A 27,672-nucleotide genomic window follows, 5' to 3' on the forward strand; every position below is an offset into this window, starting at 1 on the left:
TAATGGCAAGACAGTTATATACATTTTGTTCAGTCAATGTATCCAGAAATAGCTCAGAGCTTGAAACTAATACTGGATAAATGCCATTGGCTGGGGAGTTAGTTTGTACCAGGGAAGGCCTAGACTCAACATTTTGCATCCTCTGTTTTGCCTCATCCTCACGGACCTACAGACAACAAATTCTATCTATTCAGATGTTGTTTAATGGGCCTCTGATAGAAGGGTCAACTTGGGAGAATGTGCTGAAGTCTTGGGTATATTTGCTGGATGGAGTATAAGTTTTAATAACTTTAATGCTATATTATAACTAAAAATGTGGCTGACAGAAAGTAGGAGGAGGCCAGATGGGAACAAAAGGAAGAGTGATAAGATATGGAAAGCTCAAGAATCTTCACTTCCTAGAGTGGCACATCAGTGTGTTGCTGAAAGGCAAAGGAACAAGTAGTGGAGACATTAGCACCTTCTGTGGAATTAGGAAGGTGGTACCAAGAAGAACTAAAAGCAATCCTCTCCCTGAAGGAGAGGGGCCATGTGAATAATAATAATAAAAAACCTCATCTGTCCTATGGGAATCCCACAGGTATTACCTAACATCGATAAATGCGATCATTATGATATTCTGGAAGATAATCCTGGAAAATTAAAGACTAAAATTATTAAAAGAGCCTTTTTTTTGGTAGAGAAGAATAGGAGGAATACTGATATTTTTCACCAAGAATTTGTCTGTAATATGTGATTTGTATCATGTATGTTTCATGATAACACATCAAGGATACATCTTATATAGGCATAAAAGAAATTACTTGCAAGGATACTACCCAAATTGAACATGATATGTGTTTTCGGAAGTCTACAATTTGCTTTATTCAGAAATAAAATATATTCCAAAATTCCAAAGGAATATTCCAAAATTCCAAAGGAATATTCCAAAATATGCCAAACCTCTCTCAATCTCTCTTTTCCCCCACCCTTCCAGTGAGTTAGTTTGGATTTTAAAATATATTGACATGTAGCCAGAAGCCTGGTGATTTTACCTGGGAAATAAATTATCTATCATTTCACTTTTCTTTCTGATACCGCACTACACTTGAGAGGATGACCAGCTGCCCATCCAAAACAGACAAGGCAAAGGTCTCTGGGCCCCAGGGTGATGAGTCTGCCTTTCCCCCAGGGTTGCTGTGGCTCTCAGAAGGCAGCAGAGACTGGTGGGTGGGCAGTCATATGCTGTGAGGTTGGTCACTGGCCCCACTGGTCCCAGGACTCAATGACATAATCAGGTGAGGATGAGAATGGCTTTTTCCCATGGGCTCTGGGCCTAAGGAGAAAGAGGCTTTGCCGATTGTGAGTGTGTATGCAGGGGAGGCATCCCCGAGACAGCAGCCCCCATGCCTGGTGGGATGGGTTTGGAGCCCAAGTCAGAATCAACCAGGTGGGGAAGGAGGCCCAGTGAATGAAGAGTCGGCTTTGCAGAAGCCTCAGGCAGGAGAGGGACAATATCACCATGGCTTTCTTTTCTTCCATAATCACGTTTCATCTCATTGTATTGATAGAAAAAGCTATAACATTTCAAACTCAATAAATTTTCAATATTGATGTTTAAAGAAGTGTTTTAGCGCCAGTATGACAAAGGTTTCAATGTCAAAAATCCACTTAAATATAATTGGAAGATACAAGAAAAGCCATAGGCCCAAATGTAAAAGGGGGCTCATAACAACAAAAGGACGGGGCATGTCAAAGACACAGGGGACAACCCGAAAAAGCTCTCAAGGACTAAAGTGGAAACAATTGGAGTAACCAAACATAAGTAAAGGATCCATGAGTCCCTACTGATATAAATAAATGACTGAACAGATAAATGGGAAGAACAGACAAATCTCCTTTAAGCAAGAATTACAAAAAAATTTATGGAGCTACTCTCTCTCCTTTCTCTGGGAGGTGGAGTTTAATTCTCTCTCCTGAATGAGGGTTGGATTTAGTGATTTGCTTTAAAAAAATAGAGCTGGAAAAGTGTAAAAAGAATAATGTTAGAATGAAGAAATACGGTGAACACTACCCTGAGCAGGTGATCAAGATTAACATCAACAATGACAAGTCATATTGACCATATGTGGCCTTCATAGGATGTGGTGAGAATGGCACTTTATGTCTGTGGTCTTCCACCAAAAACACATAACCTCAGTCTAATCATGAGAAAAAAAGGCAGACAAACCCAAATTGAGAATATTCTATAAAATATTAGTAATACTGGCCAATCCTCCTCAAACCTCTCTTAAGGTAATGGCCAAAAAAGCAAGTCTGAGAAGCAGCCATGAGCGGGAAAAGACGAAGAAGTCATGATGATTAAATTCAATGTGATATTCAGGTTTGGATCCTGAAATAAGATCAGCAGTAAAAAAGCTGGTGAAATACATACAAAAGTTAGCTGGGTGTGGTGACACACACCTGTAGTCCTAACTACTCAGGAGGCTGAGGTGGGAGAATCGCTTGAACCTGGAGGTGGAGGTTGCAGTAAGCCAAGACTATACCATTGCACTCCAGCCTGGGTGACAGAGTGAGACTCCGTCTAAAAAAAAAAAAAAAAGCTGGTGAAATACAAATAAAGTGTGGGTTTTAGTGAATAGTAACATACCCCCCAAGTTTAGTTTCTCAGTTTTGATAAGTGTATTATCGGATCTGATAGAGTGAAAACCTGATTCTAATTAGAAATACAAACTTCTCTCCTAACTAGCAAGGGTTCAGTAAACTTCACAGATTTTGCTTTTTCTAGGTGGGATGTATTCTTAGCGGCCAGAGCACATAGCATTGATGGAGAAACGGATGTTCCACTCCTTGCCCTTCTTAGCCTTTCCAAATTAGTCTTTGTATTAACTTTGGGCAAACATTTAAAGAAAATCAGTGGAGGGGTGCATGTGTCTCCTTCCAGGACAATCCATGTGCCTGAAGTCTCGCTGACTGGGCAGGAGGTGTTATTATCCCTATTCAATGTATGAGGATCCCAGGGCTCACAGTGGGAACGTGTTTTACTCTAAGTTTTGTATCTGTTGGACCAAGGCCAGCATTCTAAGATCGCAGTGCTTCTTTTTCTGCACTGTCCACTTTTTGAGCTCATATACCCGGTGCTTGGTTTGACCTTTGGTTCAATGAATTAATGTCCAAATGGGAGCATCAGATGGTGCAACCCAGGCCTCCTCATCAATCAAGGGCCCCGGAAACAACCTACCCTGCAGCCTCCTTTTCAATGCTTTCTTGGAATATCCTCAAATTCGGTCACTCAGGTGACTTTGCTGAAAAGAACAAATATCTCTTGGGAATACAGAGACATATCAGTCATTTATACCTTGACTTAGGTAGTTTTATCAGCTTTGTACACCTTGATGAGAGACTGACAGAGAACGTGGCTTTCTCTGAGTGGAAGAGATAGAGGTCATGGTGAGATAATTCCAGGGTCTGGACTTGAGTGGTGGGTGGGCGTTGATGAAGAGATCTTTCGACAGAGTGTAAGATAAGAAGACAGGGTAAGCTGGAAGGAAGAAGTTTAGGAGACTAGATGGGAGTGAAGAAATAGATGGTGAATGACATCATTTTTAAGCCATCCTACACCAAGGCTGCTGGGTTAATCTTAAACAGATGAAGTTAAAAAGGAAAGTGATCATCTGACCATAGGAGTGAGAAGCAGGGCCCAGTCCAGATGCAGTTAGGTAAACAGAGCAGAGAGGTTGGGCTGAGACCACATGTGAAGCACTACACCTGGTTGCTGTGGTAACAGGCATGTCCCTGTCCTCAGGGTAATAATGTTATGCTGAGGAAGAAGGAGTATTCAGAACTTAACAGTGATCGGGGTCATGGCGGCAAGTAGTCTGTGAGCTGTTTTTTAGGGACAGTTTGGGGGGAAGTTTCAGAGTAGTCTTCAGAGATGATGAAAATGAAAGGATCCACTACAGCCTCACATTGTGTTATGGCTTCTTGGGGCTGTCACATGCTCATCAGGCCCCTAGTCCAGTGAGGGTGGGCCAAGTGTCTATGACTCCACACTCCTTGCCCCATCCTACCTGTGCGTCTGTGTGAACAGAGGTCTTTGGCTCCAAGTAATGACATTTAGTGAGGGCATTTGAATCATGGAAGACCAACCTTTCTTGATGGGTACTAAATAATATAATGGAAAGGTTTTTAATTATACCATTAATTGCCTAGTTGTTTAATTGTTTGGCTTCCCAGTGGAGTCAGTGTGGAATTTTATTGCCTGTACTTCACATTAGATAATAAAAGGAGAGGAGCCTTTAATAACCACATTAGATTAAGTTAAAACAGATTGATTTTTCCATATGTATTAGTTTCTGTTAATGAAAGACAGAAGGTCTACACTCAACAGGTGATTACCTTTCCACAGCTGAGCTCCAGGAGCTGAGAATCTGCTTAAATTGACTTAGCAGGGCTCAGGAAATGGCATTCTGAAGTTCAAATCTAACACACCACCTAGTTTTGTATGAGCTATGAATTAAGAATACTTTTATATTATTAAATGTTTAAATTAAATTGAAACAAGATATTATTTTGTAATGTATACAAATAACTTAAAATGGAAATGTCAGTGTCTATAAATAAAGTTTTATTAGAACTAAGCCATCTTCATTTATATACATATTGTCTGTGGCTACTTTCACCTTATAAGAGAATCTAATAACCTTATAACAGAACTATTGAGCATGATGTTATGTTCAGGTGCAACAGAGACCTAAAATATTTACTATATAACTCTTTACAGAAAATGTCTGCCAACTTCTGGATTAGAGAAACAGCTTTTAAAATTGCATTTTCTTTCATTTTGAGGAATGATTTCTACATCTCTTTATTTATTCATTTTTTTCTCAGTCTTTTTGTGATGCTATAACAGAATACCTGAGATAGCTCACCTATAAAGAATAGAAATTCATTTGCCCATGGTTCTAGAGGCTGGAAAGCACAAGAGCATGGCAGTGGCATCTGGTGAGGGCCTTCTTACTGCATCATCCCGTGGCAGAAGGCCGAGGGCAAGTGAGGGCAGAGTGAGAGAGCGCAAGAGAGGGACAAACTTACTTTAATAGAAACACACTCCTGAGCTAGGACATTAATCCACTCATGAGAGCAGAGCCACCGTAACCTATTAAAGATGGCTCCTGTCAATGCTATTGCATTGGGGATTAACTTTCCAACATATAAACTTTGGGGGCCACATGCAAACCCTAGCAGATTCATTAAAAAAAAAAAGTAAAGTACACCTGTTTTTTTTTTTTCCCCTGACATTGTACTCAGTACTGTGGCATCTAGAGTAGATAATCCTCCACTCTGACAATGAGAGCATTATAGTCTGGAGTCGGAGCTCACACACTCAGATAGGCAGCCATACCAGCCATACCAGCCATAAAGCCCATTGCTGGGTCCCCTCATGAACCTAGCACATGTGTGGATGAAAAGTGAGTAAGACAGCCCCTGTTCCTGTGGAACTGTAGTCAGATGGGCGGCCCAGTGCAGTAAAATAGAGAGTTAAGTGAACGAGATAGCATTAAATAACCTGGGGTTTACAGAAAAGTATTAAAAGACTTTAAATTACACTTGAGCCGTTTAGTGCTCCCAAGGTTAGAGTCATTAGAGGGTTAGGAAATGCTTGCAGTTTCACCATGTTACCATGCTCTTTTAGTTCACTCTTCTCCTTATGCCTGGATGAAAGGTCCTTGCTTCTTTGCTTGGATTATTTCTGCCTATCACAGGCACCATGTGCCCTGCGAATTTCCCTCTGACCAATGCAGTTGCAATAAGCCTCTTCTCCAGGTCCTTGTAGCTTGGAGCTATGACCCACATATCACTTGATTAGATCTGGCTCTTTTCTACACTTTTCCTGTGATTGACTCTGAGTTCTTTGAGGAAAAGGATGATGTTCTGTCCCTGTCTGCATTTCCAGGGCTTACTACAGTTATTGTAACATAGCAAGTGATTAATGTTTTTGATGAGTAAATGTGAGAAGGGGTCACACATCCAAAGGACTTCAGGGACCAGTCATGTAATATATTTAGAGAACAGTGAGTGGTGAGGACTGTGGGTGGACAGCCCCATCTGAAATGGCACTGGCTCCTCAGCTCCAGCTGCTTCCTTCCTTCCATGGGCGCAGGTGGGGCCAGTAGGATCAGAGTTTCTGAGTTTTCAATAGAAGTCAAAAATTTGTGCTGGAAATACTTCCTAATTTAAATTTGACTCTTAAGTAAGTGGACTTTTAGCAAAAGACGGGGGCCAGAATAAGTTCATGACAACATTTCAGCAGGAGTACAACCTGAAGAGTGGCATTAGAGGGACTCTTAAATGTCAAATGAACCATTTAATCCAATCCAGCTGCTGTCTGTTTAATCCAATAGTACTTTTTCTGTGGTCACTCCCTGGCCTGGTTTCAGACAGCTGAGCAAGATTCGGAAGGATGTCACATACAAAATACCCAGCGAGCTGACTGGAGTGCAGTTAAAGAAGTGCCTGAAATATTTCTAAAATAAAGAAAATGCTAATGGCCCTTTTGACTGGTGGCAGTTGACTCCTGTCATTTGTCTTCATGGGCTCATGAAAAGGGGATTTCACTTTAAGCCACATTCTTGACTGCTGTTTTCCTCATCCATCTGCAGAGATATTAAAGTCTCAGCTACATTGAATTTCTAAAGGCCGGGATGGGCATTTGGCTTAATGGTGTTACACCAACCAAGGAAAACAAGGCCATAAAAAAAAAAGAGATTCTGCTTCCCTAACTCATATCTTGGGGGTCAGGAATAAATGGATGAGAAAAGAAGAAGGAGCAGTTAGAATCATATGGAGCCGAGCTTTGTCTTTCTTGACTTGATGAAACTGTTTTGCAGCTGGTAACGAACCGAGCTACTGCACGTCTGTCTATATGAATGAGAACCTTTCCTCTACCTGAAACCAAAAAGTAATAACACTAAAATAGCAAACAAAACACAGCATTATTAGGTGCCTGATATTGCTATAGGTGTTTCCATTTATTAACTCATTTAATCCTCACAATGACCCCAGGCAAAAGAAAACACTGTGACCGTCCCCATTTTCCAGATGGAGAAATTGTGATCCAGATAGGCTGTCACTTGCTTAACATCACCCAGTCAGTAGGTGCCCAGTCCCACCTCACTACTACCTCCCGAGGGCAGTGGTTTTCCATTGTAGCAGAGAGAGAGACCTGTGTCTTCAGGGGCAGCACTGAATTGTCAACATAATTTCCCCTCCATCTCTCTAATCTGTATGTTCAAATAAAAAGTTCACGTAGGTTCTAGGTAAACATACTTATTTCCATTGCTTTACTTCACTTTCTTCAGAAATACCATTAAAATATAGGACAGTCATTTTATTTTAAAAGTGGGAGATGACATAAACACACAAGAACAAAGCAAAGGGAGAGACAATGCCAGTGATGGAATTTGAGAGCTGCAAAATGGATTAAGTAGGTACTGACTCGGCCAACCAAAGACAAGTTAACCCAGCACCGGGGGCAACCGAAACTAACTGAAGTTCATTGTGCAGAGAACCGAAAAGTCTCAGGTGTTGAGGGCACCATGACCAACTGAATTGAGTTGGAGGCATGAGTGTGACAGATTCCCTGAGTCTGTAGACCCTCTGGATACCATCCCCCTACCAGCCTGGATGCTGCCCTGGCCACCTCTGGAGATCAGCTACAGAATGCAGGCAGCCAGGCTCACCAGCTCCCTCTGCGTCGCCCTCCCTCCAGGCTGGAGTCTCTATGGAGACAGAAGAGCCTGGGTGGAAATAGCAAACAAAAAGTTATGAATACTGACAGTGACCCTGAAATGAGCCAACCCAGCCACATCACCCTCCAGAAACGCCCCCCACTTGTCAGGTCCTGCTATTGGACCCAGAATTTCAGGGAGGCTTTACAGTTTCTCACTTTTTTTTTTTTTTTTTTTTTGAGATGGAGTCTTGCTCTGTCGCCCAGGCTGGAGTACAGTGGCGCAATCTTGGCTTGCTGCAACCTCTGCCTCCTGGATTCATGCCATTCTCCTGCCTCAGCCTCCCAAGTAGCTGAGACCACAGGCGCCTGCCACCATGCCTAGCTAATGTTTTTTTTTTTCGTATTTTTCATGGAGATGGGGTTTCACCATGTTAGCCAGGAAGGTCTCGATCTCCTGACCTGGTGATCCACTCGCCTCAGCCTCCCAAAGTGCTGGGATTACAGGCGTGAGCCACCGCACCCAGCTGGTTTCTCACCTTAAATATGAACAGACAGCAAAGGGCCCCCGAACACTGGAGGAAAACCTCTAACAGGAAAGACAAAGGTGGGAAGAAAAAAAAATACAATAAAACAAAAACAACCTGGAGGAAAAGATACCCAGCAGAGTCAAGAGAGAGTCAAGAAATTAATTAGCAAGGTGTGGTAGGTGAGAGGATTGATTGATCCCAGGAGGTCGAGGTTACAGTGAGATGGCACCACTACACTCCAGCCTGGGCAACAAAATGAGAGCCTATCTTAAAGAGAGAGAGAGAGAGTCAAAAAATCCTTCCTTCCTTTTTATAAAGATGTGAGGGTCTTAGAATCTTATTGGGGAGCTTTAAAAAAATATTGTCAGTCGATCTCGTGCTAGATTATTTAAGTAAGAATCTCACTGGGGTAGGGGCTGGACCTTGGTCTGTTTTTCCAGCTGTCCACTTGATTCTCATGTGCAGCCAGAGTTGGAAATCACTGGTCTGGTCCAAAGTTTCTCAACTTTTATTCCCTAAAACCTGAGCTGTAAACTCATTTCCATATGAAACTGCAGCTCTATACATCAGTGTGGCTGCGGGGCTTGCATCTTCCTTGTAGGCCTTTTGTGAAGATGAAAAATATATGTCAGCTGTAATTATTATCACCATATTTACACAAACGTTTGCACTTATTTATTTCACTGGTGTCTTTTCTACCTATTACTAGATATCTATCTCTAGAACAGAGTTTACAATCGTCTCAAGTACAAGGCAGGGATGATGATAACAACCTTTTACTTTGAATAGAAATTATTTTATCTATAAAAAATGCAGCTTGTACTGATGCCTCATAGGGTTCCCATGTCCCTCTTCCTCATCAGGGCAGACTAACCCCACCCCCACTGTTCTAGGGCATCCAAGGATATGCAACAAGCTCCTTACCTCTCCTCACCTCGGTTTTCTCATCTGTTAAATGGGAGTATCCACTTCACAGGCCTTTTTTTTTTTTTTTTTTTTGGTGAGGGTACTTTTAGGTAATGTAGATAAAATACTTTCTACTCAAAGTGAAAGGTCATTATCATCATCCCTGCCTTGTCCTTGGGATGATTGTAAACTGTTCTAGAGATAGCTTTTCAATAATAGAAAGGACACCAGTAAAATGAATAAATGCAAATATTTGTGCAAATGTGGTGATAATGATTATAGCTGACAGTTATATTTCATCTTCACAAGCGGCCTATGAGGGAGAAACATAATTATCACATCCATATTTCAGGTGGGGAAACTGAGGTATTTGGCAGTAAGTGACTTTCCCCAGATCACACAACTAGGAGGTGTTGGAGATGGGATTAACCCTGGCCAAGTCTGGCATCCGACTCTGCTCTTTCAATCACCGTATTTCTCAGCCGTGACAAACCGAGTCTCTAGAAGTGCAGTGCTGAGATTCACAGGTGGAAAAGCGTAAGTCCCTGTGATAGGTGAGATTCGGGCCCCTGCGACCTTCTCCCCGCTGCCTTTATGCCTGAGGATATGTCACAAGGCATTGACCTGACCTGAAAATAGAGAGATTATCTTGGATGATCCAGGATAGCAGATCAGAAGAGGAGAGTGAATCAGAAGAGTCCTAGAGACGCAGCAGAGGAGGCAGGAGCGATTTGGAGGGTGAGAGGGACTTGACTTGGCCTTGCTGGATTTGAAGATGGAGGCAGGAGCCGTGAGCCGAGGAGTGTTGACGGCCTCCAGAAGCTGCAAATGGCTGTCAGCAGGCGGGCGCGGTGGCTCACGCCTGTAATCCCAGCACTTTGGGAGGCCAAGGCGGTCGGATCACGAGGTCAGGAGATCTAGACCATCTCTACTAAAAAATTCAAAAAATTAGCCGGGCGTGGTGGCGGGCGCCTGTGGTCCCAGCTACTCGGGAGGCTGAGGCAGGAGAATGGGGTGAACCCAGGAGGCGGAGCTTGCAGTGAGCCGAGATCGCGCCACTGCACTCCAGCCTGGGCGACAGAGCGAGACTCCGTCTCAAAAAAAAAAAAAAAAAAAAATGGCCCTCAGCCGACAGCCAGCGGGGAAAGGGGGACCTCAGTTTTACAATGAAAGAAGCTGAATTCTCCCAGCAACCCAAATAAGCAAGGAAGCATCTTCCCCTGGAGCCTCCGGAGAGAAACACCACCCTTCAGATGCCTTGATTTTAGCGCAGTGAGGCCTACGCTGGAATTCCGACCTATGAAAGTGCGAGAGAATAAATCAGCGCTGTTTTAAGTCGCTGGTGGTGGCAATTCGTTACAGCATCTCGTCCATCCTTACAGCATGCTTGGGAGTGGGATGGAATCTGTTACTGCTGGTCTTTCCATATCATTGATGAGGAGATTGAGGACCCTAGGGATTAGAAACTTCCACGAGACACCCCCATGAGACATCCAGGTCTGGTGGGCCCCAGCCTTTGGGAGTCCGTCACCAAACCCAGAAACACAAGAAGTGACCCACCTGCTCAGGCAAGTGGTATGAGAATTACATGGGCTTATGTGAAAGCTCCTTATAAATGACAAAACATGACACAAATGGGAGTCTGAGATTAATTTAAAAAAAAAAAAGCACCTGTGGGTTTAGTCAACCCATTGTCACCATCTAACAGAAACAAAAAGCACATTTTAGTTTTGTTTGACTAATTTTTTCTGATCAAATTACCATTTTGACATTCTCCATTTACTTAGCCAGCAGGTGTCCAGTAATCACAACTACCATGCTTTCTGCTTGACGCAATATGTACCAAATTGAATCAGAAAAGACTCCTTACCTTAAGGAGTTCCTAACTCCTGGGTGAGAGTCAGAGAAGTGGGACCATCACCCCTATCCTATACATGGGAGGTAAGAAAGGGGACAGGAAGGGTCTTCAGCCAAGTTTGCAATTCTTGAAAGAATCCTGTCTGAGACTGTGAGGCTGCAGGACAGAGAGAAGCGGCGAGGAAAAACCAAGAAAGAGCTGGGGTCATACCCCAGCCCTGGCCCAATCTCTCTCTGACATACGGTTTCAGGAGCCCATAAATTTCTCTTTGGTCTGAGCCTTTTCTGTTTGGGCTTCTGTCACTTGCAACCAAAAGAGACATCTATTGAACTCAAAGGATGAGAAAAGGGTATCTGGGAAGAGAAGGAAAATGGAAAATGTTATTCCAAACAGGAGGAAGGATATACACAGAGACCTGTGATCCTGCAAGAACCCAGCATTGATGGGAAGAACAAGAGTGTGGTCCTTGTAGGAAGCTCACTCATCCTCCACAAGCCCAACCCAGACGGGGAGGGAGGGAGGGAGGGGTGAGAGTCTGTGAACAGACACTCCAAGTTCAGTTTGGTGCTAGATGCAGAACTCTGTGTCTCCTTAGCTGCAGTCTGCCTCAGGGACACATTGGATAACGTTGTGTCCTCTAGAAAGAGACACCTTGGGCTCAGGCTCACAGGCTGTCCCTCCAGGAGAGAAGGGAAACAGCAGCAGGCCAACCTGTCCTGGAGAAAGATGCTCTGCTCTGGGCCAGTGGCTGAATATAAACTGATATTTGAGTCCTAAACACAGCCTGCAAAGTGGATGGATTTTGAGAAACTTAAATGTACAAGAGAGAAAATGTTTATTTTCTTGACTGGGCTGAAGGATGCCCAGATGGTGGGTGGAACATTAGTTCTGGGAGTGTTTTTGGAAGAGATTGACATTGGAATCAGTAGACTGAGTAAAGATCCCTTGAGGCTTGAATAGAGCAAAATGGTGGCGGGTGAATTCTCTCTCTCTTTCTTCTTGAGCTGAAACATCCATCTTCTCCTGCCTTCGGACATTGGAGCTCCTAGTTCTTGGCTCTTTGGACTCTGGGACTTACACCAGCCACCACCCTCAGCTCCCTTCCCTACTCTATAATAAATGATTCAAACATTACCTTCCACCTTTTTAGCTATTTCATATGAAGGAATCTTAGATGTGGTCAGAGAGAACAAAGTCATAAAGAAAATGAAGTTACAAAGAAAAAGAAGTGCACACACACACACACACACACACACACACACAGGCATGGGAATTGCACTGGCTCTGGAAGCCTTAGGAATCATGCTGACTGCCCACGGAGAACCCAAAGGGTGTAATGACATGAGGGCATCTGTGCTACAAATGCTGACCGTTCCTTGAGGTTAATCTTCTTAGGCACCACAGGCTTGATTTGGGAATGCCTCCTGCCTTCCTTCTTTCCTGGCAAAGAATATTACCGGGGACTGAGCCGGGGAAGAATATTAGTGTTAATAGGAACAGTTTATTCCATTGCCATCTGCTGATTTTTAATAAGGGAGCTGCCTAATGACAATGATTTTCTTCAGCCAGGTGGAGAAATGTCCCCACAGAAGGAGCACAGTTGTCACAGAGAGGACTTGAGACTCAGGCCAGGAGTGCATATTTGCTGGCTTTTCTGATACAAGTTTTTAGTCCCAGGGGAACATATTTCCAGCAGAAGTTATGATGGGGTGACTGACATCTGCTCTCTTTGCCCACCCAGTACCATTCCCTCTGTCTCTGCAGTTGATAACCCCCAGGTTCCTCAAGAAGAAGATTGCAGTCAGGCAGAGAAGAGCATCTCATCTAAAGGGGATGGGACTGAAGCTACTTGGGGGATGGGGTCCCAATAGCACCTCAGCCTTGATTTTCCGAAATAGAGGTTTTGAAATTGAAACCAGAACATAGGAACACAGAGCCAAGAGTTCATGAGAGGGAGGAAAAGAGGGAAAAAGGGAAATTTCAATATTTATTTGAATCTCTTGATCAAGCGGCACTTAAAACCAATACACAAAACTTTTCAGTCAGTGAGCCAATTAACATTCACATTTATTTTCTTTTCACTTTAGCTGGTTTGGGTTGAGTTCTGTCGTTACCAATACAAGGCAGATCGAAATCAGCAAAATCAACACCAAAGTCACTACTACAACAGGCAAAGTATTAGGTAAGTTGATGATGGAGAATTCACCGGACCTGGGCTAAGCAGGGATAGGAAGTCTCCAAGGAGGAGGTGGCATTTGGCCAGGATGGGGCATGAGAGTAAAGAGAGGAGAGGCATCCATGGAGAATGGATAGTAGGGACTGGAACAGGATGGTGAGGAAGTGCTGCTTTGTCAGGTGTCTATACCTCTTATTCTGCCTAGGACAGTGGGATATATGCCAGTTGTCCTAAGACTATATCAATGGGCCCTGTTTACTCTGCATGGTGTCCTGGTTTGGTTGGTAGATTACATGATCACTCTGCTTACAGAACTTGAAAGAATCCATGTTCTTTCTTGATAGCCTAACCATGGAGTCACCAGTGCTCAGGTTCTCAGCCCTATCCAGGTATCCAGGAAAGGATAGACACACACACACACACACACACACACACAGAGAGAGAGAGAGAGAGAGATACTGATTCTTAACTTGGGCCAGGAGTTAGCTCATTTTGGAAGTGTCGAGGGAAATCTGCCTTCCAGAGAAGAGCGGGACATGAGGGACATGTTTTCCGTAGAAAGGATGATTCAGTTGTGAGTTGTGTGCTTGCCAGAGTGTGCCTTTTTGAGCTAATTACTGTCTGCTGATAAATTACAGGGATTAAAAACAAGAACAAAATGAACTTAGTTCAAGGACACATGTCAGAAACAGAACAATTAGCATTCTGAAAGGTCCATTAGTGCGGGAGACTTAGAAAAATCTTTTCTTATACACTTCTAGTCATATTAGGTGTTTCAAAAACAGGATTAGAAGAATTTGCATGTTGGCTGGCAGTGAAATTGCACTTCCTGAATGAAGTGTGTCCTGAGAGACCAGGGTCAGAGCTTGGGGGAGAGTCTGGTTTTACAAAATGTAAGCTTTGCTCAGGCTGCTGGTGTGCGTGTGTGTGTGCGTGTGTGTGCGTGCGTGTGTGTGTGTGTGTGCGTGTGTGTGTGTGAGAGAATGTCACTATTTTTGTGTGTGTGAAACTATGTCATTCTGTGCATATGCCACTTCCTCACTAAAAGAATGTTGCACTGTGCTGTATAAATGTGTAAAAATAGCCGGGCGCGGTGGCTCATACTTGTAATCCCAGCACTTTGGGAGGCCGAGGCGGGTGGAACACGAGGTCAGGAGATCAAGACCACGGTGAAACCCCGTCTCTACTAAAAATACAAAAAATTACCCGGGCGCGGTGGCGGGTGCCTGTAGTCCCAGCTACTCGGGAGGCTGAGACAGGAGAATGGTGTGAACCCGGAAGGTGGAGCTTGCAGTGAGCCGAGATTGCGCCACTGCACTCCAGCCTGGGCAACAGAGCAAGGCTCCGTCTCAAAAAAAAAAAAAAAAAGTGTAAAAATAGTTTTGCACCTAATGATGAATGTTATATTGTAATGTGCATGTAGTCCTCTCTTATCCTCTATTTCAGTTACTCATGGTCAGTCACGGTCTAAAAATATTACTGACAATAAGATATTTTGAGAGGGAAATAGAGATAAACCACATTCAAATAACGTTTATTACAGTATGTTGTTTACATTGTCCCGGTTAATTATGAGTCCTTATTTGTTAATCTGTTCCTGTGCCTAATTTATAAATTAAACTTTATCATACGTATGTATGTACAGGAAAAATACATGGCATGTATAGAGCTTGGAACTATCCTGTTGTCAAGCACCCACTGTGAGTCTCGGAGCGTACCCCTGTGGTTAAGTGCAGACCACTGTAGTGTGCACTAACAGCGTCCAGAAACTGTGTTTCAAGGATTGAGAAATGCTCCTGAGAATTCAGAAATGTTTGCAAATCCTCCACACTCTAGGTAATTGAAATGATTTATTTTTCTTCTTTGAAATCCTGCCCCCTGGGTATTGAAACAGCTCCCTGCTTCCCCACAGCCAGACCACATCCGTCATACACAGACTCCAAACACCTGCAGGGTGGGGGCGCTGCCCAGGGCGGGCCAATCAGTGTGTGCCATCCCAGTGCAACAGTGATTGGCTCACGAGTGGTCATGTGACCTACTGAGCTCCCGCTTTCTCAGCCCTGCCAAGGGGCTAAGGCATTGGGAAATAAGCACGACCATAGGTCTGCAGGAGCCCGGGGTTTCCACACAGTGACTTCGACCTGCCTTTTGCAGCTCAATGCTGTAAAGCCAAGCTTGTCTCAGGCTCATCAGACTTGGGTCACAGAAGCCAGTTCCTTATGAAACAGGCCGGGAAGGCTCAACTACTGATAACTTACAGCCCTGTTTTCTCGTGAAGGCTTAATTAATTGCAGCAACATTTTGGGCATTGATTTTTTTCCATGTAGCTTCAGCACATGAGTTAGCCGCTCCTTTGCCGGCAATGCGTTGCCAAGTGTCTGGGGCAGTCACGTAATAGAATCAGTAAATTTGCCGCAGTCTCTTCTGGTCTGAAGGTGGCAGCCCAGAGGTGCTCCTGTTGGATGCACATTCATTGCATCTGGAAGAGAGAGGGAATGCAGTCTCTTGTGTTAAAGAAGTCTCAGCTTGGGACATCAGCTTGGTTCTCTCAAAAACTGGTGACTGCTTACTGGCCTGAAGGAGCCGATGTCCCTGCCACTGACCCTGAACGTGACCTTGTCAAACCAGGGGAGTCTGATGCTGTTTCTCCCCGTGGGCAATGCAAAGGACCTTGCTTTAGTCCGACTAGAGCCAGCTAGTGTTCCTTTTCTCAAATCCTTTTAACAAATTTTAAGTGTACAATGTGGCACTATGTCGTACAGAAGATCTCTAGAACCCATTTTTATTGCATAACTGAAACTTCATACCTGTTTCCCCTCCCCCATCTCCACAGCCCCTGGAAACCACTGCTCTACTCTCTGCTTCTGTGAGTTTATTTTAGATACCTCATGTAAGCAGCAGTTATTTCACTTAGCATATTGTCCTCCAGATTCATTTCTGTTATTGCACACTGCAGAATTTCCTTCTTTTATAAGGCTGAATAATATTCCATTGCATGTATATGCCATATTTTCTTGATCCATTCATCCATTTATGGATATTTAGGGTTTTTTCCAAATCTTGGATATTGTGAATAATGCTAAAATGAACATGGGTGTGCAGATATCTCTTTGTGAACCCGATTTCAATTCTTTTTTTTTTTTTTCATATACCCAGAAGTAGAGTTGCTGGAATATACAGTAGTTCTATTTTGAATTTTTTTGGGAAACCTCTATACTTTTTTATAGTGGCTGTACCATTTTACATTTCTTCCAACAGTGTACCAGAGTTCCAGTTTCTCCATATTCTTGCCAACACTTACCTTTTATTTTATTTTTATAATAGTCATCCTAGGAAGTGTGAGGTGATATTTCATTGTGGTTTCAATTTGCATTCCCCTGATAATTAGTAATGTTGAACATCTTTTCATATACCTATTGGCCATTTATGTATCTTCTTTGGAAAAACATATAATCAAATATTTGGCCTATTTTTTTTTTTCTTTAAAGACAGAGTCTCACTCTGTCGCCCAGGCTGGAGTGCAGTGGCACGATCTTGGCTCACCACAGCATTTGCCTCCTGGGTTTAGGCAATTCTTGTGTCTTAGCCTCCTGAGTAGCTGGGATTTCAGGCACACGCCACCATGCCTGGCTTTTTATTTTTTATTTTTATTTTTTGGATTTTTAGTAGAGACAGAGTTTCACCATGTTGGCCAAGCTGGTCTTGAACTCCTGACCTGAAGTGATCTGCCTGCCTCAGCCTCCCAAAGTGCCGAAATTACAGGCATGAGCCACCGCGCCCAGCCCTTGGCCTATTTTTAGATTGAGTTGTTTGTTTTGCTATTGAGTTGTAGGAGTTTCTTATATTTTTAGACATTCAATCCCTTTCAGATATATGGTTTGCAAACATTTTCTCCTATTTTGTAGGTCACCTTTTCACTTTGTTGCTTATTTCCTTTGCTATTCAGAAGCCTGTCAATATGACGTAGTCCCACGTGTCCATTTTTGCTGGTGTTGCCTCTCTGCTTTTGGTGCCACATCCATACACATATCATCAGCTGATCATCTGCAAGGGTGCCAAGAATACCCAATGATGAGAGGATCTCTTCAACAAATGGTTTTGAGAAACTGGATAGCCACATGCAAAAGAATTAAACGGGACCCTTATCTTACGCTGTACACAAAAATCAACTCAAAATGAATTCAAAATATAAACATAAGATTTGAAACTGTAAAACGCGTAAAAGCAGACACAGGAGAAAACTTCATGACATTAGTTTTGGCAATGATTATTGCCTCGAACGTTCCTTGGACACCTTGAGACAGGAAACAACCTCTTATCATGAGAGGTCAGCAGCTTCGAGAGGTCTCTTGCTTACCAGAAAAATCAAAGATTCATCAAATAAGTCATCAGTTAAATGCTTAAAAACCCAGATCTGTGCCATGCTGGGATCCTCCCTGATGGGCAGTCTTACAGAGCCTGAGACAGGGACAATTCAGAAAAGAGAGGAGAAAAGAGCTAGACCTGAAATATTTCTAGGCTGTAGAATGCTCCAGTTGTAGGTACTGAATTCAGTGGGTATTACTATTTCCTAGGTGTAAACCATGGTTCAACTGTTAGTAATCGATGACATCAATTTACAGATCACTATCATTTTAAAAATGCATGGAATAGAATAAAATATGTCAGGGTATATTCTTGGAACAAAGGTGTATATTCTTAATGAAATTTTGATTTAAATTGTATAGGTGTTTGTATTTGTGTTTGTGTGTGCATGTGGGGGTGGGTAAATCCTAATGTAAAATGTATTTCTTTTCCTTTTTTTCTTTTAAAGAGACTGTCTTGCTCTGTTGTCCGAGCTGGAGTGCACTGGCTCCATCATGGCTTACTGCAGCCTTGAACTCCTGGGCTGACGTGATCCTCTTGTATCAGCCTCCCAGGTAACTGGGACTGCAAGCGTGCACCACCATGCCTAGCTAACTTTTTTATTTCTATACATGGAGTTTTGCTGTGTTGCGCAGGGTAGTCTGGAACCCTTGGCCTCAAGGAATCCTCCTGCCTTGACCTCCCAAAGTACTGGGATTACAGGTGTGAGCCACCATGTCCAGCATTATTTCTTATTATGGATTATGATGAAGAAGCTAAAAAGTACAAGCCTAGTCTGCTGTTCCTAACCCAGTCTTTCACGGTTTCCAGGAGTCTTCCCTTTCTCTTCCAGCTGATATTATCTGCTCTGATCTCTGAATATTTTGAACAAGCCAATTGAAAGCCTAGGTTTGTATTTGTATTTCCCTGCACTGATTTTTGTTAGTCTGCATAAAATTTCCATCAATTGTTCAGTCAACAATTGTTTCCTATGAGTTTTTCCTCTCCTACATGACTATTCCTCTTTCCAGTGGCTCTGGTATAATATAGAGCCCCATAGCAGGATTCCAAGCAGAAATAACCTCAGGCCAACCTGGAAAGTAATCAAGTGGAGCATAATATATACCCTTATCGCACAGACACAATTCAATATGGGGCATGAAGGAATATTTATCATTACCTCAAAGAAATATGCTCCTTCGCACTTTTCTTGAAACACCTGGTCCACGCTACTTTTTATTTTCCCACTTGGACAGGGACTTTGGTAGAAGAAATACTTTGCTCTTCCCTTAGGTCTGCTCATGTGCAATGATAAACAGCATCTAACACTCAGTTTCTGTGATGGGGGCAATAGGGAGAGGTGGGGACTGCAGGACACCTGCCACTCAGTAGGCTTGGAGTCCCAGTGGCACTACAGCACTGGCCTTTCCGAGGGAAACCACAATTGCATATTTTTATTAAAAATCTTCCAATTTGCGGGCCGGGCGCGGTGGCTCAAGCCTGTAATCCCAGCACTTTGGGAGGCTGAGGCGGGCGGATCCCGAGGTCAGGAGATCGAGACCATCCTGGCTAACACGGTGAAACCCCGTCTCTACTAAAAAAATACAAAAAATTAGCCGGGCGTGTTGGCGGGCGCCTGTAGTCCTAGCTACTCGGAAGGCTGAGGCAGGAGAATGGCGTGAACCCAGGAGGTGGAGGTTGCAGTGAGCAGAGATCACGCCACTGCACTCCAGCCTGGGGGACAGAGAAAGACTCCGTCTCAAAAAAAAAAAAAAAAAAAAACTTCCAATTTGCAATTGTTGCCAAACACTTCATTTTCTAAATACTGTACAGGATAAACAAATACATCTGTAGGCCACTAGGGTCTCAGGTGTGCCACATGCAAACCAACCCACTGCTGGGCGCATGCATGATGGATGCTCACTGACCAGACTGGAGCATACCAGGGACAACCCTGGGTTGCAGGTGACCTCTAGGTTTTTATCTGGAATGAGATATCCTACTACAGGAACATGAGTCTGTGGATAACACGCATCATCCACGTTTTGCTCTGATGTTTTGATTCTTAAAGGAAACCACACAAGAAAAACAGATTCATATTAACAAGGGACTGTAGAAACTCTCATCAGCATCTAGCTGTTCATCTGGAACAGATTATTATCCAGACATTTGTTTTCATCAGGGGCACTGCTTTTGTTAAACTGTCGGCTAGTGGCTTCCCCCTCTCCTTCCTCCCTAGATACATGATCTCTTTTTATGGTTAAAAGAACAAACATGTATTCCCCACCCTTGTCCAGCCCTATTTTAAACAAGTTCTGAAAATCACCTCAGTTTCCTCACCCTCTTGCTTTCAGCTGGGTTTGGCCAATGAGTGGTGCCTGCAGGTAAAAGAGCAGGAAGAGAGGGAGAGGTCAGGGTGTTTACAACCCCACTTTCTCGCCCCGTCGCTGGATGGTTCACTGAGAAAGAAGACTCTGCAATGGAGATTAGTGTGCAGGATGCTTATTAGGGAGTAACTTCGGGACCCACTCCTTGGAAAGGAAGAAAAGGAAGCAGGAGTGGGCAGAGGGAAATATTGAGCTGTGAAGCAGGCCCAGAAAAGCATGGCCAACTCTGGAGTGAGCTTGGGAGCTAGGATGGTCCTAGCGATTTCTGCAAGGTGGTCTGAGGTGGTCAGGCCTTTATAATCCCAGGGCAAGTCACTGTTTGTGGGCCCGCTGGGAAGGGGCTTGCCTTTGGAGATGATGACTCTCAGCAGCTCAGGCACTCCCTGAAGGGGCTGCAGCTGGAGTCTGCATTCACGACAGCACTCCCTGAAGCTGCAGCAACACACCTTTCATCAAAAGTGGGTCTGGACAGCAGCATATCAACGTGCCTACCACGCTGTCTGCTTGGCCACAGGTGGCAGAGCCTGAGTTGTTTTACCGGAGACCACAGCTCCTGTTGGGTGTCCAGATCTGACAGTTGCAGCCCCCTCTGGGCTCCACTCACATATTCCTTTCCATTATCTTCTGGCCCAGAGCTAGAGGGCTTCCTACTATCACCCTGATGTGCTTCCCTGTCCCTTGTTTTTACCTTCAAGTCTCCTCTCATCAATGAAAATAGTCTGTTCCCTACACTCTCATCACTTTCCCCTTTTTAGTGCATCATGTGTTTCCTGCCAATACCCTGAAAGATTCACAATTCAAGGATCATTCTCTGTACTGTTTTTCTGTATCATTGCAATGAGCAGAAAGATGTAATTGTGCATATTTGGCTGCATCTACACACAAATTTGTTTGCAGATAAAACTGTTGTACTGAAATTGGTCAGTAACCAGATATTAACTGGATGTCGAGCTTCTTTCCTCTTTAAATTAGTCCATGTCATAGAGACAGGATATGTGTATTAGCCAGATAGGCTAATGTCTTGGGTAACAACCATCCCCCACCTATCAGTAGCTCAGCAATAAAAGCATGGGATTTTTTGTTTATTTGTTTGTTTTTTAATATACAGCCTAATGCTCTTGTTTCATCTCTAGCTGCTTTCATTCACAGCCCTCTCTCTCACATGGTGAGTCAAGGGGTCTGATGTGTTCCCTCTTGTAGCTTCATCATAGTCAACACATGGCTTCTAAAGTCATTGCAAAAAAAGAAGAGTGTGAGAAGGAATCTCTCCCTGCTGATGGATTTCCTCTCCCAGATGCCCATCTCTTCAGCATAGAAAGTCCTTATCTCTGAAGTGAAACACACCAGTCTGCACACATCTTTTGGTGGGAACTAACCACGAGGCCCTGTCCACATGCACAGGGTCTGCAAAGAGAAGCCCTCAGATGGCTAGTGATGACCCTGCATTATAGAAGAGACACACAAGTAGCTGCCAGTCATCCAGATTTCTCTGCCTTGCTGTGTGAGCCTGTATTGTTGACTGGTGATGCTTATGATTTTCAAGGAGAACAAACTGTATACATCTTTCCCTAGGACTTTAATTGCTCAACACCTGGGTTTATATTGAGGCCAGAGTGAATGACAGTGGCTGTTAATCAAGTAGCTGGCAAACTGCAGAAGTTGAATTGGTCCAGGTGAGGTTAGGCCCTTAGGCAACCCTAAGAGAACCACCTGTGTTTAGGGAGTAAACCGTCTCTGCTATCCTTGCCCCTGGTCCAACTAGTTTGAAAATCCCTACAATAAACATGTTTTGGCTGCAGGTACTAATGATGATAAAGCCCAGAATAAATCAGAATCTCTCATCCCTATGGAAAAAACCCTCCCAACTCTTCACTTCCTCATTTATAAAGGGGGGTTGTAGCCACACCCACTCCCATCGTGCTGTTTTGTGAGGAATGAATTAGGTCATTGGTACAGACGCTGCACAGTGGTGACCAATGCACGGCAGTAGCTCCAATCACACCTTCCCAGAGGGGACCCATCCCAGGACACTCAGGGTAAATGAGCCTCCTAGAACTTTGCAATATAGTGACTCTGAAATAGGTATTATGCTTGCTGTTGTTTTTAATGTTATTATTAGTAGACAGGCAATAAGCACCTCCAGGGAATACACACAGCTTCATGTCCTGTCCTTACAGAATTCAGGGATCCCAGGGATGGCACTCTGGGTTGGCCAGGTGGCATCCATCCTGGCCCACTCTCCCTGCCCATGGATCCCTTCTCTCCCAGATGTCCATCTCTCAGCATCTCTTGGTGCTAGTGCATGGGAATGAGGCCTGCAGCGAGAAAGTTTGCTTGAGACTTCTAGGCATTATTAACATTCCTGAAAATAGGGAGGGATGGAGAGAGAAAGAGAGAGAGAGAGGAAGAAGAAAAAGGAGGAGGGGGTGAAGAATAAGGAAGAGGAGGAGGAAGAAAGAGGGAGAACACTTGGGGGGCTGCAAGCAGGTGAATATGGTTTATTCAGCAGCTCTCTAGTCAGCAGCTCTCTCACACCGTCCACCTTCATCTCAGCTGTCTATTCCGGCTCTGTGGCTCCTGCCACCCCAATGCCAGGAGCTGCTCTTCCTGGCCTGCGAGGCCAGCTCTGTCAGGGTTCACAGCTTAACTCTTTCCCTCTCCAGGCACACGCCAGTTCCTGGCTCCCAACTGCCCACCTTCAAGGTGGGTAGCTCTCACAGGCATCAGCAGTTTCATACTCTCTCTCTGGGCACCAGCACCGAGCTGTGCCATGCCATGCTGTGCCGTACAGAGCTGAGCCAAGACCAACAGCACCTGTACAGCATCAGCAGGTTAGTTATATCTTTTACAGACAATAGTGGCGTAGATCCATGTATGAGCTTACACAAACAGGTTGTATAACAAGTGGAGGTGTGCGCCTGCTCACCAATCCCGCGGAGTCATGCAGGCCTGATGTCTGCCTCGGCCTAATTCTTGACCAAAGCACATCCATGTACTTTATACACGCCCACCCCAGAACCACTTGCCTCTTGTTAGGTGAGAAAAATATTTGCCTGGTGATGAGGTAACCTTTAGCCAGATATAGCATCCAAGCACACACACACACACACACACAAAACAAACAAACACACACACACAAAACAAACACACACACACACAAAAACACACACACACAAAACACACACACACAAAACACACACACACACAAAACAAACACACACACAAAACACACACACACAAAAACACACACACAAAACAAACACACAAAACACACGCACACACACACAAAACAAACGCACACACACACAAAACAAGCAAACACACACACAAAACAAACACACACACAAACAAACACACACACACAAAACAAACACACACACAAAACAAACAAACACACACACACAACAAACACACACACACAAAACAAACACACACAAAACAAACAAACAAACACACACACAACAAACACACACACAAAACAAACACACAAACACACACACACAAAACAAACAAATACACACACAAAACAAACAAACACACACACACACACACACACACACACTAGTGGAGGAGCAGATGTATACACCAAGGATTACAGCACAGATGGTAAGTGGTCTGGCAGAGATGAGCTCAGAGAGTGGGCATCTGGCGTAACCTGACAAGTCAAGACAGGCTTCCTGGGGGAGGTGGACCCTAAGCTGAGACTCAAAAGATGAACAGGAGTCATTGCTCTACCGTAGAAGACATGGATGCTGGGAACAACTGCCAGGCAGAGGCCATAGCATCCGTCTAGGCCTAGAGTGGGTGGATGATATGGTTTGGATGTGTCCCCACTTAAATCTCATCTTGAATTGTAGCTCCCATAATTCCCATTTGTTGTGGGAGGAACCTGGTGGGAGATAATTGAATCATGGGGGAGGTTCCTCCATACTGTTCTCATGGTAGTGAATACGTCTCATGAGATCTGATGGTTTTATAAGGGATTTGCCCTTTCACTTGGCTCTCATTCTCTCCTGTCTGCCACCATGTAAGATGTGCCTTTCTCCTTCCACCATGATTGTGAGGCCTCCCCAGCCATGTGGAACTGTGAGTTCATTAAACCTCTTTTTCTTTATAAATTACCCAGTCTCGGGTATGTCTGTATCAGCAGTGTGAAAGTGGACTAATACTGTGGGGGAGGAAGCGCATCTGTGGCTGCTGTGTGGAGTAAGATGGGGCTGGAGATATGGCAGGGGTCAGGTCACTAGTGTGATATCTGAGCCAAGGAGCACAAGCTTCAAGGGCACTTTGAGGGGTCACTGAGGTGTGTGGAGCAGAAGCGGGGCCTGGAGAGACCTGTGATTTAGAATGATCAGTCTGAATGCTGGGGACAACTGGGAGGATAACATTATTAATATAATTATATTCAACCTTTGTACAGCACTCACAATGTGTCAGACATTGCTTTAAACATTTTAGATACATTACCTTCTTATGAAAATGTATTTTGTGAGATAGTTACTATTATTATCATCTCACAAGTGAGGAAATTCTAGAACAAAGAAGTTAGGTAACTTGCCCAGGGCCACACAACTAGTAAGTGGTAGAACCAGGATTAACCTCAGACCAGCCCCAGAGTATTTGCTATTAACTACCACAGCACTGCACCACTCCCAAACCAGAGGGAGCAGCAGGTTGGATGCAGGTGGACTCCATCCTAATTCCAACCCTCCAGTAGGCGTTCAGAAAAATGAAGTACCCAGTATAATAATCAGTCATTGTTATTAAGTGTGCTTTACGTCTCAGGCAATACACACAAATCTCTCACATGAATTTGTTATTTTGGCCCTCAGGGCAACTTTGTGGGATAGGGGGAGGGTTATTGTTGCTGTTTTACAGATGGGGAAACTGAGGCCCAGAGAAGTTAAGTAACTTGTCTAAGTTCACAAAGTTACCAGAAGATTGTGGAGTGGTCTTCCAGGGACAGTTATCTTGTATCAGGAAGGAGAGATGATTACTTAGGAAAGCCTAAGAAACAAGAGGTATTTGGAAGCTATAGCAGTTCATCTGGGGTTGATCTGGGAACATACAATAAAAAAAGAGCTAAACTGCAAGGCACCAACATAGAAAAGCCCACCTGGTCTCTCTTCTCAGGGTAGCTCCTCTCTGTCTCTCTGCCTCTGCCTGTTGGCCTAGCCCAGCAGGGCAGCAGGTCCCAGGTTCTGTGACATCACAGTGCAGTGCCCACAGCTCACTGTTGGTTCATGCCATTGAGATTATCTGATTGGCCACTGGCCAGCCAATGGTGGATCAGACTTTGGAGCAGGTGATGATCCTTGGACGCCCACAGAACATCACCTTCATGAGCGCATCAGTGAACAACAGGCTAAGAAAGACATCTCTGAACTTATTTTTGGAGATTTTGATGAGTTCCATTGAAACAAGGAGGAATGTGATGTCCAGTGTCAGTTCTACAGACCCAAGGACAAAGAAAATTCTGTGATAAACTCATTCAGTGTGACTGTAATGTGGGTATCTATTTGATACCTCCAAGTAACTGTTTATTCTTATGCCAAGTGAGTAAATGGTATGGGCCAGTTGGTGTTGCTTAGTGAACCACGGATGAACGGCATACATCACATGAGTTGCTCCTGGATAAAGTCACCCAGTCACCTCCTCATAAATATCCTGCATAAACTCCAAAGACAAAAGAGAGTTAAGGTTGTTTTTCTCACCTTAGACCAGGCAGTGATAGAAGAACTGGGGGAAGAGATAATTGTATGTATCTTGGTGAAGGTGACAAATCATGGCAAATGAGCAAAATGAAAAAGGTTTGCAGATTTCAACAAAATCCTAAAAGATCAGCTTACGGTCATGTATACATCTCTTCCTTTGTTTCCAGTTTCTTTGCATCTCATTACTATGTTCTCGGTTTAGGATACAAGACTCTGGACTTTCAAATCAACAATTGTTTCAAAAGACTCCTACTGGATTCCTGCTAGCGATGGGAGAAAATTACCATTCTATGAGTTGTCAATAAATGTTTAACCACAGTTCACCTTTTTTGGATTTTAAGATGTCTGTGCCACTAGGACGCTCAGAAAAATTACCTTCCAAATGCTACTTGGAGGAGGATTCAGTACCACCCTGAGAAGGCAACCAGCTACAACCTTGATTATAGTTTCGGTTGCAGAAAGAGCGTGAGGTTTGCAACTCATGTCTGTCTTCATTTTAATAGGCTAGTTAATCTGTAGCCAGAGATGATTAAGGAAGTTATTAAAGGAAAATAAGCTGTCCACCATGCTGATGCCCAGTTGTTCAGATTGTTGAGGTGGTGTAGAGATGACGCACACTGCCTCAGTTTACCCACATTTGGATCCATGGACCTGCAAGTGTATGAGCATAAAACATTGCACTTCTGACATCTTTAAAACTTTTATCTTCACTCTGGGGTTCTGGCTCTTCCTTCTGCTTTTCTTGTTTTGTTTTTTAAGCAGTAACATTTATTTAAGTATTTGCAATGTGTCAATGCTGTGCTGAGTGTGTTATGTGTATTATCAATATTGCTAAACGTAGTGAAGTAGGAACTATTATTTCCCCCATAGAGAGAAGCACACAGCCTAAAGGGGAAGCCACTCTCCTGAGATCCTTGTGTCAACAGATGACAGAGGCGGGACTCGAACCCAAGTCCTGTGACTCACCCATGCCTGCAAAGTCTCTTCTTGGATACCTTCCTGTTTTCTTTATTTTTTTCTTTTTCTCTTCTTTACTGTTGTTTGTGTGTTTGTTTGTCTGTTTTTTAAGCATGGTCTCACTCTATCACCCAGGCTGGAGTGCGGTGGCAGAATCATAGCTCACTGCAGCCTTGACCTCCTCAGGCTCAGGTGATCCGCCCACCTCAGCCTCTTGAGTAGCTGGGACTGCAGGCACACACCACCACATCTGGCTAATTTTTGTAGAGACGGGGTTTTACCATGTTGTCTAGGCTGGTCTCAAACTCCTGGGCTCAAGTGATCCACCTGCATTGGCCTCCCAAAGTGCCAGGATCACAGGCATGAGCCACTGCACCCAACCCTTCTTGTTTTGTTTAGGTGCTGACATCTTAACTAAAGGACTACCTTAGCAAAAAATGTCTCTCTTCTCTCAGGGGTCCCATCCCCCTACCTCAGCCCTCCTTAATCTCAAGCCTACAACTCTAGCACGTAGGAAGGAAGCAGCACACCGTCTCTGGTGACTGCAACAGAGGCCTGAGCCCCACCCACACCCTCCTGCAGGGTTGGACACTGGCAAATCCAGCCACTGGTCTCAAAGCAAAAGGCTCATTCATTTACTTGCATTTGCGTTTGGGAGCATTTCCCGAAGAGAGGTGGGGAATCGGTAATGGGAAAGCACAAGTCAGGCTGGAGGCCTGCCCCTGCGCTCTCCCATCCCTCTTCTGGAGCCCTGCGGTTTGGATCATCGCCCTTTCCCAGATGCCTCTTGTCCACCCTGATAGCCTCTGTCATGACACACCAGCCCTGGGATATAACATAAGCTACAGGTCAGACGCTGCTTTCCAGACAGAATTATGGAGAAGACAACCATCATTTTGGTGAATGTTTTCTAAGGTCATCGGGGCCTCATCCTGGAAAATAAATCTAGCCTCTGAGCTCTGGCTCCAGGTAGCAGCTGGCAGGACCACTTAGGTGGGAGGCTGGCTGGGGTCAGAATTGTGATGCGTGAGGAATGAGGCGGGATGGATGCCTGATGGCAGATGCTGCAGCTTTTTCTTATCAGGGAAACAG

At 44.2% G+C, this 27,672-nt stretch overlaps 1 protein-coding gene and 1 long non-coding RNA gene across 2 annotated transcripts in view; one reads left to right on the top strand and one right to left on the bottom strand.

The window, feature by feature from the left end:
- The window catches only part of LOC134732173 (uncharacterized), a 71,674-nt gene that overhangs the window by 38,646 nt on the left and 5,356 nt on the right, over positions 1–27,672 (top strand). The window contains exon 3 of the mRNA XM_063614916.1: positions 13,090–13,184. Within this exon, the coding sequence (XP_063470986.1) occupies positions 13,090–13,184 (95 nt within the window). The remainder of the gene's footprint in view (positions 1–13,089; positions 13,185–27,672) is intronic.
- LOC134732217 (uncharacterized) lies at positions 22,005–25,079 on the bottom strand. The gene is made up of 3 exons (XR_010115165.1): positions 25,026–25,079; positions 22,452–22,723; positions 22,005–22,224 (listed from the first exon to the last, which is right to left on the bottom strand). It is a non-coding gene; the product is annotated as an uncharacterized lncRNA (long non-coding RNA).

This window comes from Symphalangus syndactylus, chromosome 13 (genome assembly GCF_028878055.3).
Source record: "Symphalangus syndactylus isolate Jambi chromosome 13, NHGRI_mSymSyn1-v2.1_pri, whole genome shotgun sequence".
Classification (NCBI taxonomy): domain Eukaryota; kingdom Metazoa; phylum Chordata; class Mammalia; order Primates; family Hylobatidae; genus Symphalangus; species Symphalangus syndactylus.